The 14,799-nt window shown below is 43.3% G+C and overlaps 1 protein-coding gene across 1 annotated transcript in view; it reads left to right on the forward strand.

Moving 5' to 3' along the window:
• Nucleotides 1-14,799, forward strand: part of HERC6 (HECT and RLD domain containing E3 ubiquitin protein ligase family member 6) — a 94,780-nt gene that overhangs the window by 21,774 nt on the left and 58,207 nt on the right. Inside the window, exons 11-21 of the mRNA XM_039540453.1 lie at nucleotides 835-928; nucleotides 2,424-2,613; nucleotides 3,927-4,075; nucleotides 4,169-4,285; nucleotides 4,950-5,060; nucleotides 6,683-6,853; nucleotides 7,880-8,026; nucleotides 10,072-10,238; nucleotides 11,893-11,959; nucleotides 13,186-13,256; nucleotides 14,542-14,725. Of these exons, the coding sequence (XP_039396387.1) occupies nucleotides 835-928; nucleotides 2,424-2,613; nucleotides 3,927-4,075; nucleotides 4,169-4,285; nucleotides 4,950-5,060; nucleotides 6,683-6,853; nucleotides 7,880-8,026; nucleotides 10,072-10,238; nucleotides 11,893-11,959; nucleotides 13,186-13,256; nucleotides 14,542-14,725 (1,468 nt within the window). The remainder of the gene's footprint in view (nucleotides 1-834; nucleotides 929-2,423; nucleotides 2,614-3,926; nucleotides 4,076-4,168; nucleotides 4,286-4,949; nucleotides 5,061-6,682; nucleotides 6,854-7,879; nucleotides 8,027-10,071; nucleotides 10,239-11,892; nucleotides 11,960-13,185; nucleotides 13,257-14,541; nucleotides 14,726-14,799) is intronic.

Raw genomic sequence — 14,799 nt, forward strand, 5'->3', positions numbered from 1 at the left:
CACTCCTTCACCCTGGGCAGGGCGGATCTAGCCCTTGGAATTTACCTGAGTTTCCTAAAGCTTTCATTTTAAAAGACCTGAATAAGAATTGCAGAAAGAAGCTGCCAGCTGAGCTAAGATGTGTTCTCGTACTCTTTCACTTCACTTCGCAGTTCTACAGCTCGAAGGCGAACAACAATCCTTCGGGGCTTGTTACAGAGCTACAGCGATTCTAAGCTTGTTTATATTTAAAAAAAAACCAATAAAACCCATAGGTGTCTGATATCATTTTTGCTGATTTAGGGGACAGGGTTGGTATTGTGTTGTGAGCCTACAGCGTCACGGGTTCAAATCCAGCTCATTAAAATAGTGACTGACACGTGGGCTGTTTGGTGGCAGTGTGACCTGAGTGGGTAGTCCTAGGTCACTTCCCAGACAGTGGACCCTTGTCCATGTCACAGCTGGAACTGGCCCTCACTATTGAACAGTCTCAGCAGAGTGACCAGGGATTGAATGGGCACAAATACTCAGCTGTCCCCTTCCCCCTGACAGGTGATGCTTGGTTGAGGCACGCTGACTGAGCATTGGGGGAAGCTTGCATTACCACTCTCTGTCCTGTAGATTAGCAGAGAGAGTCAATTTCTAGGGCTGTCAGTTTGGCACATTGCACAGCACTAAATTCTGAAGAAGAACCTGTTAAAAATCAGTACTTGCTAAAGGGGAAAGAGCGTTTTCCAGAAAAGATTTTAAAAGAACAACAACCCTGAGACCAAAATGTATCCATTGAGGTATATTGCAGGTATATTCCTCCTTTATTGTATAAAATGAGATGTATATTTTTCCTAATCACTTCAGCTCTGCGTTGGAAGCAAATTGTATTGGTGTTGATCTACAAAAGGCAAGGGACGTATTTGATGAGCTAACCAAAAACGAGTGGATTGTTAACCAGGTAAAAGATCTTGCAAGTTTTTGTGCAAATTACACTCAGGGTATAACTTAATTTAACAGGGCGTCGGGGTGCACAGGCTCGGTACTCTGGAATTGCTCTGAGTGAAGTTGAGACAGGACCCTCTTGTAGCATGACACCCCGCAGGGTGCACACTCACGAGGGCACAACTCCTTGGCTTCAGCATCTCCTGTGTCTGATCTTGCAGTGCTCAGCACCCATTTCATGCTGTGAGCTCCCTGCAGTGACTAGGGGACCTGGGAAAGCCTTCCACACACCGCCAGGGGCCATGCACCCCCAACTTCGCAGTCAGCAATGACTCTCAGCCAGCGTCGTAAATCAGAAGGGTTTCTTAGTCATCTGGAACACAGCACAGAACGGATCTTCTTAGCACAGAAAGTAGGAAGATTCAGCAAAGTCCATTTTGGGGAGCCGTAGAACCCTGGGCTCTCCCCCCATGTTCCAAACCAGGAGAGTGACTCGCTTCCCGCAGCCCACCCTCCGTCATGTCCAGTTGCCCCTCCTCCGTCTTTTGATCTGTTTCCAGGTCTTGCAGAGCGTGGGGCCCGGCTATCAGTTGCCAGGACACAGAGTGTCTATCCATTGTCTGGGCCCAGGGTGCTAGGCAGCAGTCACAGCTGCCCTCTAGGGTCTCTGAACGATCACCCACCCTTGTCCCACCACCTAGATACTTTTGCAACATATAGGGGAAACTGAGGCACACACAGTATTCCTACAAAACATTAAGTAAATTCCCACTTCATCACACAGGTTGCTACTGATTAATTTGTTAATGAATTAACTTGCAAGGGAATTTTTCTGTGTGTGTTTGGGGAAGACATGAAGGGTCTGTATTGCTATCTGCCAGAGCTGCTCAGGACAAGCGTAAGATCCAAACTCTGCTCCCTGTGCAGTGATGCGTTGCACTTGGATATGCTAACATATGGACTCTCCTGATAGGCCGTTAATTTCCCTAAACCTCTCATCTCCCAAAGGCTTCACCTCCCAAGTATGAGGAATTGTTTTTAAACATAAAAAAGAGGTAGCTGGCAAGTATATGAGAAGATGGGGACAACTCTTTATCCCATGTCTAAATCGCCTCGCGTGTGGCATAATGTCAAAAGTATTTCTGTCTTTTAACGCCGTGACTTTGTAATTGGGGGGTAGACAAGAAACAGAGCAGCAGCACAACTTCCAGATAATTTGGATAGTTTAGGCATTTGGGATGACCTTTCAAGGTCCCTTTCAGTTCTAGGAGATTGGTATATCTCCAATTATTATTATTATTTTATAACAGATTATTTTTTATTTTAACTACATCTGAACTCCGACTGCACTGAATGCTTTAAACTCTACATACAAAACTCTTCTGCAAAGTTTCAAGTCCAGCATTATGCCAGGTAGAAAGTATTGGCCGTACATGGCACTGCAAATCATTCTCTAAGTGCTTTCTCTCCTCCACCTTTATTTATTTTATTTTATTTTATTTTGCATACAGATAAATTACTATCTGATGGCGGATCTGATTCCTGGTCTTCCACTGCGTTCTCCTCATCGTGAGGCTTTGTCTATTTTCCTACTCCTGCCAGAATGCTCTGTGATGTGCAAAGAACAGAACTTGGAGCCTTTTGTTATGCGACTTGCGCAGGCCATTAATAGCATGAGTGACCGTTCCTCAAACATACTGGGTAAGGCTCTTTCACTTTGAGCATGAGGAGAAGCCACTGCCCGAGATGGTAACTTCAGCACACATTTTAAAATGACTTCATTAGGACCTGGTTAACATACTGGTGCAAACATACACAGTGATAACTTTTGCCTCTTCACTTCACTACTTGTGGATAGTGCTGCTTTTCCAAAATCTTTATATGACGTGTGTGTGTGTGAGAGAGAGAGATTTATTCTCTCACACAATTTTTGTTAGATCCAAAGGTGCTAGACTGCACAGTCAATCAATGCAAACCCTAAAAAGCAAGGAAATAAAATATTCTACACTCCATCTACACTCTACTCCTCAGCTCCTCTTCTCAATTTCACGTGCATCTCTTCCACAACTCACAGACCATATATCTTCACCTTCATCCTAAACAACCAGTGGGCTCCCTTTCTTGTTGTTGTTTGTACTATCAGGCCTAGAAATCCTAGACCCAGAAGCTCCTGGTCCCTGGGGCACTGTACGCACAGAACAAAAAGACAGTCACTGCGCCAGAGAGCTTACAATCTAATTATAAGACCAGATAAATTAGGTGGACGCAGACAGACTGGAGAGCATAGGAAACAATGAGATAGTATTGATCAGCATGATAGGCAGTGGTATCAGCACACCAGTAGCCCAGTTGTTGTCAGGGATTTATTGGCATCTTGGCAGTGGGGTTTTGAAGGAGGGTAATGAGGTAAGCACTCCCAAGCCTTCGGGGCAGCGTGGGAGAAACATGAAGGTGCTCGTTTGAAAGTTTAACAAGTGGACAGTGGAGGCTGGCATCATGGTCCGTTCGGAGGCAGGACTCAACCTTTTGATACTGAATGAGAGGGTAGGGTAGGGATAGATTGTGAAGGGCCTTGAAATTAAGGTCAAGAAACGTATGTTTGAAACAAGAGAGGGAGCCAGTGGAGAGGGACTCAGAGAGGGGTGACAAGAGCCTTTGATGGGCTAAGAAAATTACGCTTGAACTCTGACTGTTTATTGGCCTGGAGTGGTCATAAGTTCACGTTTAGGCTTGGTGTTTCTCTCATCTGCTGTTGTTCTGTATGTGTGTTTTATATGAGTGGGTGTAAATAGCTGAAGTATGGTGTCTGATTGCATTTAGTGGCTGCATTGTTTCCCTCCAAAACCATGTTGCATTAAAAACACTTTGAATCATGTATCATTCATAAGAATGCAAGCTGAAAGGTGTGTTTGTGGAGGAAGGCTGGGATGTGTGTGTTTCTTTAGAGATTTTTTTCGTTGTGTTTTTTGGCAGGGGAGTTTCATTTAAATGAATATTTTCCCCTCATATTTCAGAAAAATGCTGGATGTCTTTGTCAGCATCCTTTTTGGACACTGTGGTACAGATGTTCAAAAAGGCTGTAGTATCTCAGCTGCCATTTTACGCCACTCCCCGTTGCCGGGACACCAAACCTCTCCTAGAAGTGCTTGAAAAGCTGTACAGGGTAAGCATGTGTAGTCTGAATAAACGCATAGAGAATCGTCACTGGTTCTAAGCCAACACGTGCATCTTAACCCAAATTTTATTCCATTTCAAGGCAAACAGGAAGGCTAACTACACGCTACAGTTAAGCAATTTTTACATAGATGAAATCTCCGGAACATTTATCCTTCCAACCGACGTAGGGAGGTGGCGCTCATGGCAAGCTACAGCTGTAAGTATGACATTGTACCGTCTCCTGGTTATTCCAGAGTTTCTAAGGACAGTGGATGGTTAAAAGACAGCAGTTGCTCCTTATTAGTGTAGTACCTAGCATCTGCAGCTGAGATGAGGGCAGATTGTGCCAGGCTCTGAACAGCTGATAAGCAAGAGACCGCATCTGCCCAGAAGAGCTCACAGTCTAAATAGAGAAACACACACAACCATGGGAGGGGAAATAGAGCCACAGAGCTTTGAAGTGACTTTCCCAGTAGGTCAGTGACGGAACCAGGAATAGAACCTTGGTTTCCTGATTCCCAGTCCAGCGTCATAACCACTACACCCTGTTGCCTACCTCAGAAATGTCTAACCTTAATATTAACTCCATATTGTAGCTGTGTTTTGATTTTTAAGTCTGGGTTTAGTTGCAGTACCTGGTTGGTGGGGGAAATGGGCCCCAGGACCTGCACGTGATGCACAGCAGCTAATCCAAAGGGGTAGAGAGACTGTTAGAATTGTCTCCCAGGCAAGAAGGGGAAGGAGATTGCAGCCTTGCAGTGCCACTTCTTTGTGTGTGAGGGCAGGGAAGAGAGGGAATCAATGAGTTAAGAGTGTGGAAACTGGGACTTCCCTGTTTTATTTTTAAGTATTCAAAAGATATGTACCATTCTCGTTGGTAGAATTCGTGTCATGAAGACGACGTTCCCGTCATATTCTGCCGTTTCCCTTTTGTCTTCAACTTGCTTTCCAAGACTCAAGTGTTCCACTTTGATTCAATTTTCATGCAAGAGGTATGATCTGGTCTCTGTATACTGTGAGAAACAGTCTAGGTTTGTTTGTTTTTTGTGCGCCACAAATCTACCGTGGCGTTTCAACCCCAGGAGCATGTGCTGAAGTGAAGGACTTAGAATCTATTCACTTTTTTTTCCCCCCAAACCAAGGCTGTGGCTAAACTACAGCGCTGACAGTGGTGCAGCTGTAGCGCTGCTAGTGCAGAGTCTTATGCCGACGAGAGGGAGCTCTGCCGTCGACTTAACGACTCCAGCCCCCGCAAGTGGCAGTAGCTATGTCCATAGCGCTGTGCACACCAGCACTTAGGTCGATGTAACTTACGTCACTCATGGGGGTGGCTTATTCACACCCCTGAGCAACGTAACTTATACTGACTTAAGCTGTAGTGTAGCCATAGCCTAAGTAAAGGATTTGCATGACCCAGCAGGTGCTATCACATGCCAGTATAGAGTATTTTGCTGGAGATGTTTATATTTTGTTCTTGGAGAAAATGGCATTGGTTGTTCAGATAATATACTAACATGATCGACTCTGTAACATGACATGGGGCAGTGTGGTTTTAGATTGGGGTGGGAGGGAGGAAAAGAACTTGTAGTGGAGCTTGGGAGCACTGTCTCCCAGGACAATTATTTGAAAATACACCTGCAATTCAGTGGAATTTAGTCCATTATAGGTTGCGGGGCTGGGGGGTGGGGAATTGTTCTAATTTCCCTGTGGTTTGGTGGCAGAATTTTAACAAAGGGCTTCTGGAGCCTCAGCCAGCACCTTCCTGCTTTCCCTACAGGAGAAGAGTAGTACCACCTAAATGAGAATTATTTAGATCTTATTAAGTGTGCCACACTGTGTCAGCATTCTGAACCCTCAGCCTCCCCGGGGGTGGGGGACGGGGTCTGACCAGGCTCAGGACTCTGCCCCTGTGGATTGAATTGCAGGATTTGGGGCCATTCTGATGTAACAAAGAATGGAATTTGCAATTGACCATCAAAAGTGACTCCTTTAAACATCACTTAAGTCTTCTTTTACCAATGGGTGTTTTGGTTTGCCATAGAGAGACAAGGTGGGTGAGGTAATAGCTTTTATTGGACCAACTTCTGCTGGGGAGAGAGACAGGCTTTCAAGCTACACCGAGCTCTGGGGAAAGGTATGCAAAGTGTCAGCGCTAAATACAAGGGAGGCCAGTTTTAGCATGAGCAGTTACCACATTTCATGGGACCATACCAGGTGAAGTGTCCAGTTAACACCCCTCCAGTCGTGGGAGCTGTGCGGGGTGGGGGGGGGCATTTAGTGGGTTATAGATTGTTGCAATAAGCCATAAATCCAGTGGTTTGCCATAGTCATTTCTGTCATGTTTTCCTGGAAAATGACTCTTTTGATATGGAGTTCATTCACATTTTTATCTAACTCTCCTTATAAAAGAAGTTCTAATTATGCTGTATGACGTGAATACCACTTACTTCTAACACAGTTTGTTTCAAATGAAAGAAAATGGGTATGCAATGCAGTAAATTAGTGGTTAGAGCTGGGCAACTGTCACATAGGGGGGAAAATGTTTTACCCATTATCCGTGTAGTTTTTTTTCAGGCAAGATGCTGGAAATATAGTTATATATTCATTTTTTTAGGGTGCGAAGGCAGAAGCCCAATTCATACTGAAGCAGAATGAACTCCTGAGAAAGGGCGAGCTTCCTGAGTTCCCTGTTTTTCCTCTGCAAGTTAAACGCAGCAACCTGGTTGAAGATACTTTACGTAAACTAAGTCTGGTGGAGGACAGTGTCCTGAAAAAGCAGTTGTTGGTATGGTGCCCAGTCATGTTCTTCCTACTTAGCAATATGAAGGAGATTAGAGAGAAACTGTATAGCTGGTTGGAATTAGGGCTGATTGAAAAAATTTCCATTGCAACTGCCTCTCAAGTACCTGAAATTATTTCTGAAAATTGCCTGCTTTCCACAGAAATGTCATGTTTTAGTTGGGGGTGGGGGAATGAAAACTTTTTGGGTGAAAACTCAAAAACATTGTAGTTTCAGTTTTTGATGAAAACTCAGGATTTTCCATGGAAGAAAAAACATTTTCTGGTCAGCTCTAGCTATATTAGGTGTCTAATTAGCCAATTAGCAAGGATCGGTTTCAACGCATTAGGCAGATTTATATGCTTGGTTACCCTCGACAGCTTTGAAAATTGTAACCGGGGTTTTGAGATTTTAACCATATGATCCCCCCCATTAACAAAGATCAATTACTGCAAGGTTGTGGTCTTACATCTGCACGACAGTGACCGTTTACCCCTCTCTATTAATACTTCCTGCCCTTGGATCAGTATGACACCGCAGCTTGTGGTTCTTCATTAGAATGCAGGCTGACTCGGCGTGGCTTGTCTGTTGCTTTGCCATGGGACCTCAGAGGGCTGGCGAGTTCAAAAGCCAACTTCAGCTTATCTTAAGAGGAAAAAGCGAGAGCAGTGCGTCTCTAAGCAGACATAACGTGCACTGTAGCAGTGTGTTGTGGACATTATTTTTCAGAAGGTAGAGAAGGGAAACGAGGTGAGTCAGAGCTCAAAAGAGAGATGAGAATTGCAATTTGTAAGAGCAGGAATGATGAAGTCTTCCCAAATCATCCCTTTGCAGAGTTGTTCCTGCTCTGGTCTTGGAAAGGGCTGATTATTTCAAGCCCTAAAGCTGTGCATACGCTGCACTTAGTAGTTTGACTCCAGCACTAAGGGATGAATGTGGCGTTGATTGTTCCGTTTCTGGGGGAATAGTAGTCTGCAATGACTTTGGAACAATGGCTACGAAGAATAGCCCTCTTTCTCTGTGTTTCTGCAGGTGCAGTTTGAAGGGGAGTTGAGAGGCCTGGATGCAGGCGGAGTGACGTTAGAATTCTTCCTGTACCTATTTGAAGAGATGGTGAATCCACAGTATGGGATGTTCGTGTACTGTGACCCTGCGTCCCCAATGTGGTTTCCTAGCAGCGTAAGTCAGAATCTGCTCAAGCCATTCAGAGTCAAGAGACAAAGGAAGTAATTTGCTTTTTGACTCCAAGCTTCCTTACCTTCTGCACAGGAGCTGGAGTCGGCAGGGGAGGGTCTTGGAAGGCTGTGGCAATTTTCCAGAGGAGAGGGTCTGTTCCACCTGGGTGTTTTATATTGCAGAATTGGAGAGGGTTCAGAGACTGATTGGCTGCATGGGAAAACTCGTACGCAGAGAGATTGCAAAGACTGGGATTTAGTTGACCATAGAAAGGAGTTGAATAGGAGGGGACATGATTAAAGCACATAAATCTGTGAATGCTCTATACATGATAAGTCATGAGCTTTGTTGTCTTTGTCTCACAACACAAGAACAAGGAGACGTTCAATGAAACTGAAAAGTATTGAAGGAAATAATTTTCCATTCAGTGGGTAATTAGACTGTCGTTCTCTGTGGCCAAGAATTTAATTAGATTCAGAAAGGGACTGGACATTTATATGGATTACAAGTTTATCCAGAGTTGTTATACTACAAATAATAGTTTTTAAAGGGATAAAAATCTCATGCCTCATGTTTTATGTCATTCTCTAGATATTAGGGATTAGGATGCGATCTTTATGAGAGGCAGATTATACCACTTCTGCCTCCTGTAGGGGTTCTTGCCGCTTCTGACTAGCGGGACTTCTGATCCAGGTCTGGCAATTCTAAGAAATAAAGTTAGGGAATGTTAACCACTCAGATTATAGTCTCTGTCTAACCTCAGTAATTAGCCAGACCACAGCAGTGTGTGGATTACTGTTCTCTATACTGAAACTTCCCATTAGTAAACAAATTGTAACTGATCATCAGAGTGCATCTCTGAGAGTTCAGGTGAGCTGCATGCAGTCAGATGGGGGACCAGTTCCAGGGTTCCAGAATTCTGAATGACTGGTGTTCCCAGGCTAACTACAAGCATAGTCAAAAACAATTAAATTCCTACAATCAGTAGCAACTCTTCAAGGGGTCATATGCTGCTTTTGTACACTTTATACGGCAGTGGCCCAATTAATTCTGTGTCCTTACTCCTTTGTGAAATTTAGTTTTATTGCTCAGCAAAATCTATTTTTGTCAGGGAGGGGGAAGAAAAAAGGTAAATTCCTTCACCCCAATTTCCAAATGAATGTGAACAAAAAAGGGGAAGACTTAATGCAGCAAATTAAGTCTAAAAGAGGGCTTTTCAACATAATTTTGCTCATTAATTGCCTTTGGTTTGCACTCTGTGAAATGATAGTGTGACACACACCATCTTGGCTGATGCACCGGGGATTAAAAGCATGAACTGCTACAGCTTGAGTTAAAGAGCCAAGGTGTACTCGGTGGGCCTGTAACAGACTCTTATCCTTTGCTGATGAGGCACAGAGTGAGACCTCTAACACATTTCCCAGTGAGACACGGGAGGTCCATGAAATCCACTGATGGCAGATCTGTGGCTAATGCATGCCCCAAAGTTGCCAAATGCCCGCTCTTTATCAGTAGCCTGATTCAGTCCTCCTTAAAGAGTCTCATTAACTTCAGTGGACCTTGGATTGGGCTTCAAAACAGGAGCAGACCTCTTATTCCAGGTGTCACCGCTACTTAGGACTCTGTCCTACTCCCATTTTTTTTTCAGTGGGAGTTTTGCCATTGACTTGAATGGAGCAGGGTTGGAGCCTTGGGGAACATCAGAAGGTTCTGGTGGGGTTTCTTTAAACATAATTTCAGCTCTTCTTAAATGACTGATAGGGTCTGTTTTTGCTGATTTTGCTTTTTCTTAATTACCAGAACAAAAATGTTTAAAAAATGTGCAGAGGGAGTTAAATTTTGCATCGATTGACCTTGACGTGATCCAACTAGTATAAAAAATTCTGTAATTAACCTTTTTAGGGCTCAAAAATGAACCAAAAGATTTACGTAAATGTTGTCTTTCTGATCTCTCCGTTCTGGCTTGTTTGTTTGTTTTTTGTTCCATCATGACCTACTACTTACTTGGTTCTCCAGTTATAATATTTCAACACTTGGGTTTTTTTCAGCCTTCGGTAGAGAAGAAAAAGTATTTCCTCTTTGGGATCCTGTGTGGGCTCTCCCTGTTCAACAGGATCATTGCCTTCATCCCTTTCCCACTCGCTATTTTTAAGAAACTTCTGGATAAGAAGCCTTCCCTCGAAGATTTGAAAGAGCTGAGTCCTGTGGTAGGGAAGTAAGTGATTTCAGCTATTGGTTCCAGCTGGATCTCTAAAGGAGTTTGTGCATGTACCCACATGTATATGAACGGGCTGGATAGTTTGTTGACATTCACTATATTGTCTGTAGAGTAGAGGAAGGAAGAATAGTCTTGTGGTTCGGACACTGATCTGGGACTTGAGGCAGGGTTCCGTTTCCAGCTCTCCCACTGATTTCCTGTGTGTGACTTTGGGCAAGTCACTTAAATCCTCTGTCTCAGTTTCATGTCTGTAAAATGGGATTAACATTTCCCTACCAAGGGGTTGTGAGGATAAATTGGCTAATATATGTGAGGTATTCAGGTACTGAGGTTAAAGTGGGGGCTATGTAAGAACATAGATAGGTGGAAGCATACGAGTAGCAAACGTTCTATTATTTTTCTGTGCGTGAGTTCTGTGTCAGGGTCATGCAAGCTGCCTTTGTGAGGCTCGTGTTGGCAATAATTTGCCAGCAGCAGTGTTGCTCTTAAAATAGAGCGGATTGCAGTCTTGATCAAATTGAGTTTTATATGCAGTCTCGTAATCGCCACTCTCTGGGCCCACGTTAAGAATGAGGGCTGCTATGACCCACTCTGTAGCATTCCACACTTTGGCCACCCTCGTACTAGGCTGTCTGTCTGGTTTTGCCTATTTTTGTAGTACCTTTCTGTTGGTTGTGATTTGATTTGGGGATTAAGGCCATGCATTGTAACAGGAGGAGATGCATTGTTGAGTACATCTGGATCCATTTTTTTTAGGGAATCAGTAGCACCTTGAGCCACACAAAGCCCTAACGGTAAAGATCTGTCAGACAGCTGCACACCCTGCCCTACCTTACGTCTTATCTGCTGTCTGTTTGGAACAGAAGGAGAGAATGTAGCACAGGCAGCTGTGAAATACAGCATACCACATACATTGGCTATTGTGAGGATGTCAGTATAACTAAAAGAGCAAAGCCTGAATAGCTTGTGTTGTCATCAAAGCCCAGAGATTCAATGTTAAGAAAAAAAAATAAAAAAAGACAAACTACAGTTACTAGTAATTGCGCTGGACAATAAAACATATGTACAAGTGCTGGTTGCATGCAAAACAACTTATGCTTTATAACATAGAACTCATTTTGACTTCTAAGAAGTTGAAATACCATATGTTTTATGGGACAACCAGCCTTGAAATACAGGTTTTTCCTGGACAGATATTGAGAAAACAAAAAATTCCCAGCTTGACCTGCAGGAGGGAAGGGAGACAGAGATTGATGAGAAGGACGGAACTCTGTGGCAGATACGGTAGCAGAGATGGGGGAAATGGGTGTAGATTTTCTACTGGTTTTTGAGCCCAAAACTTCTCATGGTGGCTCTTGTCCTTGACGTGTATCCAGTCCTTCTACCCATAAATGCAGAATTTACAATTTTTTGTTGCTTGCGATTGGAAATATGTTTAACTATAGTATTTGCTACTATGGTTAGCATAATTTAATCTACAAACAATCAATTGATTTTTTAATTGTATATTAAACATAATGGCTCATAGTTATTACAAATCAATAATAAATGGTTGAGATTTCACTACTCACAATGCAGGGTAATTTATCACGTGGTCTGTCATCTAACAACTTATAAATATATTTTGGTCTCTCTTTTTTTTTTCCTTTAGGAGTTTGCAGGCAGTTCTAGATTATGAGTATGATGATATTGAAGAGAATCTTCAGATACATTATTGTGTGAGTACCTCTGGAAGCTGTTACAATACATGTCCATTTCATTTGCTATGCACTACAGTAGTTACAATTGTTGTCACTTTTGAAATGTTGTTCTTCGCTTCACACGGTGGATTGGGCGCTTTTACACTGCTGAGGTGGTATTTGGAAACTTTTCATGAACTTACTTCAGTCGCTTATTCATTTCTCCCCCCCCCCCAATGCTATCCAGTTTGGGAGACAATGACTGTTCCCTTTGGAAATTCAGAATAAGCCACTATGGGAATGCAAGTCTAGAGTGTCTTTTTATCAGCTCTTTGAGGCAGGGGCAATCTTTTTGTTCTGTTTGTACAGTACCTGGCACAATGGTGTCCTAGTCGGTGACTGGGGCTCTGACGTGCTACTGCAACACAAATTATTTTCCCTGCTTCCCAATCTTTGAACATGAAAACCCCACTTTAAATAAGATACTTGTAGGAGCTAACTGATTTTGTTTTAATTATCATAGTCTCTTATTGGAGCGACGAGCCCTTTGGCTCTGAGGCTGGTCTCTTCCAATCACAGTGGGCAAGATCTTGACTTGTTGTAAGCAAATGCAATTCCATGGACTTCACTAGTGTTGAATTTAGCCCGTTCTGTCCTGTCCGTCAATGAGCGAAAGCTCTGTTTATGATAGGGGAGACCTGGGCTTGAAGGGGAGATGGGAAAGGCAAAAAAGAGGACAGAAATCTTCATGTTTCCTTTAATGCCTAGAAACACACCCATCTGAAAATGACATACACCTCTACCCCGATATAACGCTGTCCTCGGGAGCCAAAAAATCTTATTGCGTTATAGGTGAAACCGCGTTCTATCGAACTTGCTTTGATCCATCCACAGGCCCGATCCCCCCCGGAGCACTGCTTTACCACGTTATATCCAAATTCATGTTATATCGGGCCGCGTTATATCGGGGTAGAGGTGTATAAGAGTTCTACCTGTGCACATTACTGACACACCCATGTCTTTTAATAGCTACAGGAAGTCACTGAAATTGTGGTCCCATTTGCACCAGGCAGGCCCCTCAGTCTCTCTTTTCACTCGAGTGCAGTTTTGAAGGTGATTGGATTAAAGGTTTCTGTAACACGCACAACACCAGTGGGAACTTTGCCGCCATATTGATTTCAAGTACCGTAGTAGGGAATTGTTTAATGGAGAGAAGGTTGCCTGGATTGTTGCCTCTTGTCACAAGAATGTTTTCATGGTTTCAGGTGTCGTGGGACAACAAGGAAGTAGACCTGATTCCAGATGGCAGTTCCATAGCTGTGAACAACAAAAACAAGTATCTTAATGCAGATTGGTTTATTTAATTCTAACTGGTGGGCCTTTCACAACCAGGCCTCAGAGTCAGAGCAATTGCCCAGCTCTTTACAATAGTGTCCTTTTAAGTACTGCAGTTCTCAGTACCTCCATGCCACTGATAGTGAGGCAAACCCTCCTAGCTGGGAGATAAGGTGGAAGGTACAGGAAAAGATAAGCTTAACACTTACAAACACCCCTGTATAGAGACCTGAGCTAGCCTCCGTCCATCTCCCCATCCTCTCTGCCCGGAAGGCTAGGAGTGATTACATGTCTCCTTTGTTCAGTCCCAGATTCCTCTCCCTAGTGAGGTTATGTGAACCTTTGACTTGTCACCCAATAACTGATTTAAAACAACTCCTCCTTTGGCACGTGTCTGTGAGAGACTCACCAACATTTTCCCCAAATGCGTGTGTGCAATTGCATGGTCCTGGGACTCTCTCCCTAGAACCGGGCAGTCTAAAGGCACTTGTTGAGACTTTACCCACTTCAGGCTCCCGATGAGGACACAATCCCTAATTAAATTTTTGCCATTTTCTTACAAACTCAGGGCCAGATCCTGTGAGTACTGAGTGTAGCTCTTACTGTCATGAGTAGTCACTGGGACTATCATGATTTCAGTTCACAGTAGTAAGCAATAAATCCAGCAGTAAATGTTTGGAGGGTCAGATTCTAAAGTACTTCCTACCCCTGGGACACAACACATAAGAACGACCATACTGGATCACACCAAAGATCCAGCTAATCCAGTATCCTGTCTTCTGACAGTGGCTAATGGCAGGTGCCCCAGAGAGAATGAACAGAACAGGAAATCATCATGTGATCCACCCCCTTTGTCCAGTCCCAGCATCTGGCAGCCAGAGGCTTAGGGACATCTAAAGGCTGGGGTTTCATCCTTGATCATATTGGCTAATATCCATGAAGGACCTACCCTGCATGAACTTACCTAGTTCTTTTTAGAACCTCAGTAGAAACTTTTATAACCATCTTTTGAAACTATTATCTGAGCCATTAAATGAATGTCTCCCTCTTCCTTAGTGTCAAAGAAATGTCAGTCTTTCTAACAAGGAGAAAAATACTTCTTAAAAAAAAATTACAGGAAAAAATTGTGTGTCAAACTGTACCTGAATAAAAGCTATTCTTATTACTATTGTATTGCTGTGAGGTGAGAAGCAAGGGGACCAGGCAAATATATTTACTGTCCTATGTGTATGAAGAGAAGAATGTTGTGTGTGAGCTAACCAATGTCTCTCTTTGGTTCTGTGAAGGAAGGACTTTGTCAACAAGTATGTGGATTACGTCTTCAACAAATCTGTGGAGGTGATTTATGAGGAGTTCAAGAGGGGATTTTATAAAGTCCTGGACAGAGAGATACTTAGATTCTTCCAGCCTCAAGAACTGATGGAGGTGGCAATTGGAAATGCTAATTATGACTGGAACAAATTTGAAAAGGTATGAAGGGAATAGGGGAAAGAATCTTCTCCAATATCATTCTGATTTATCCACTGAGTTTCACTTCTTTAGAG

Source organism: Mauremys reevesii, linkage group 5 (assembly GCF_016161935.1).
Source record: "Mauremys reevesii isolate NIE-2019 linkage group 5, ASM1616193v1, whole genome shotgun sequence".
In the NCBI taxonomy this organism is placed as follows: domain Eukaryota; kingdom Metazoa; phylum Chordata; order Testudines; family Geoemydidae; genus Mauremys; species Mauremys reevesii.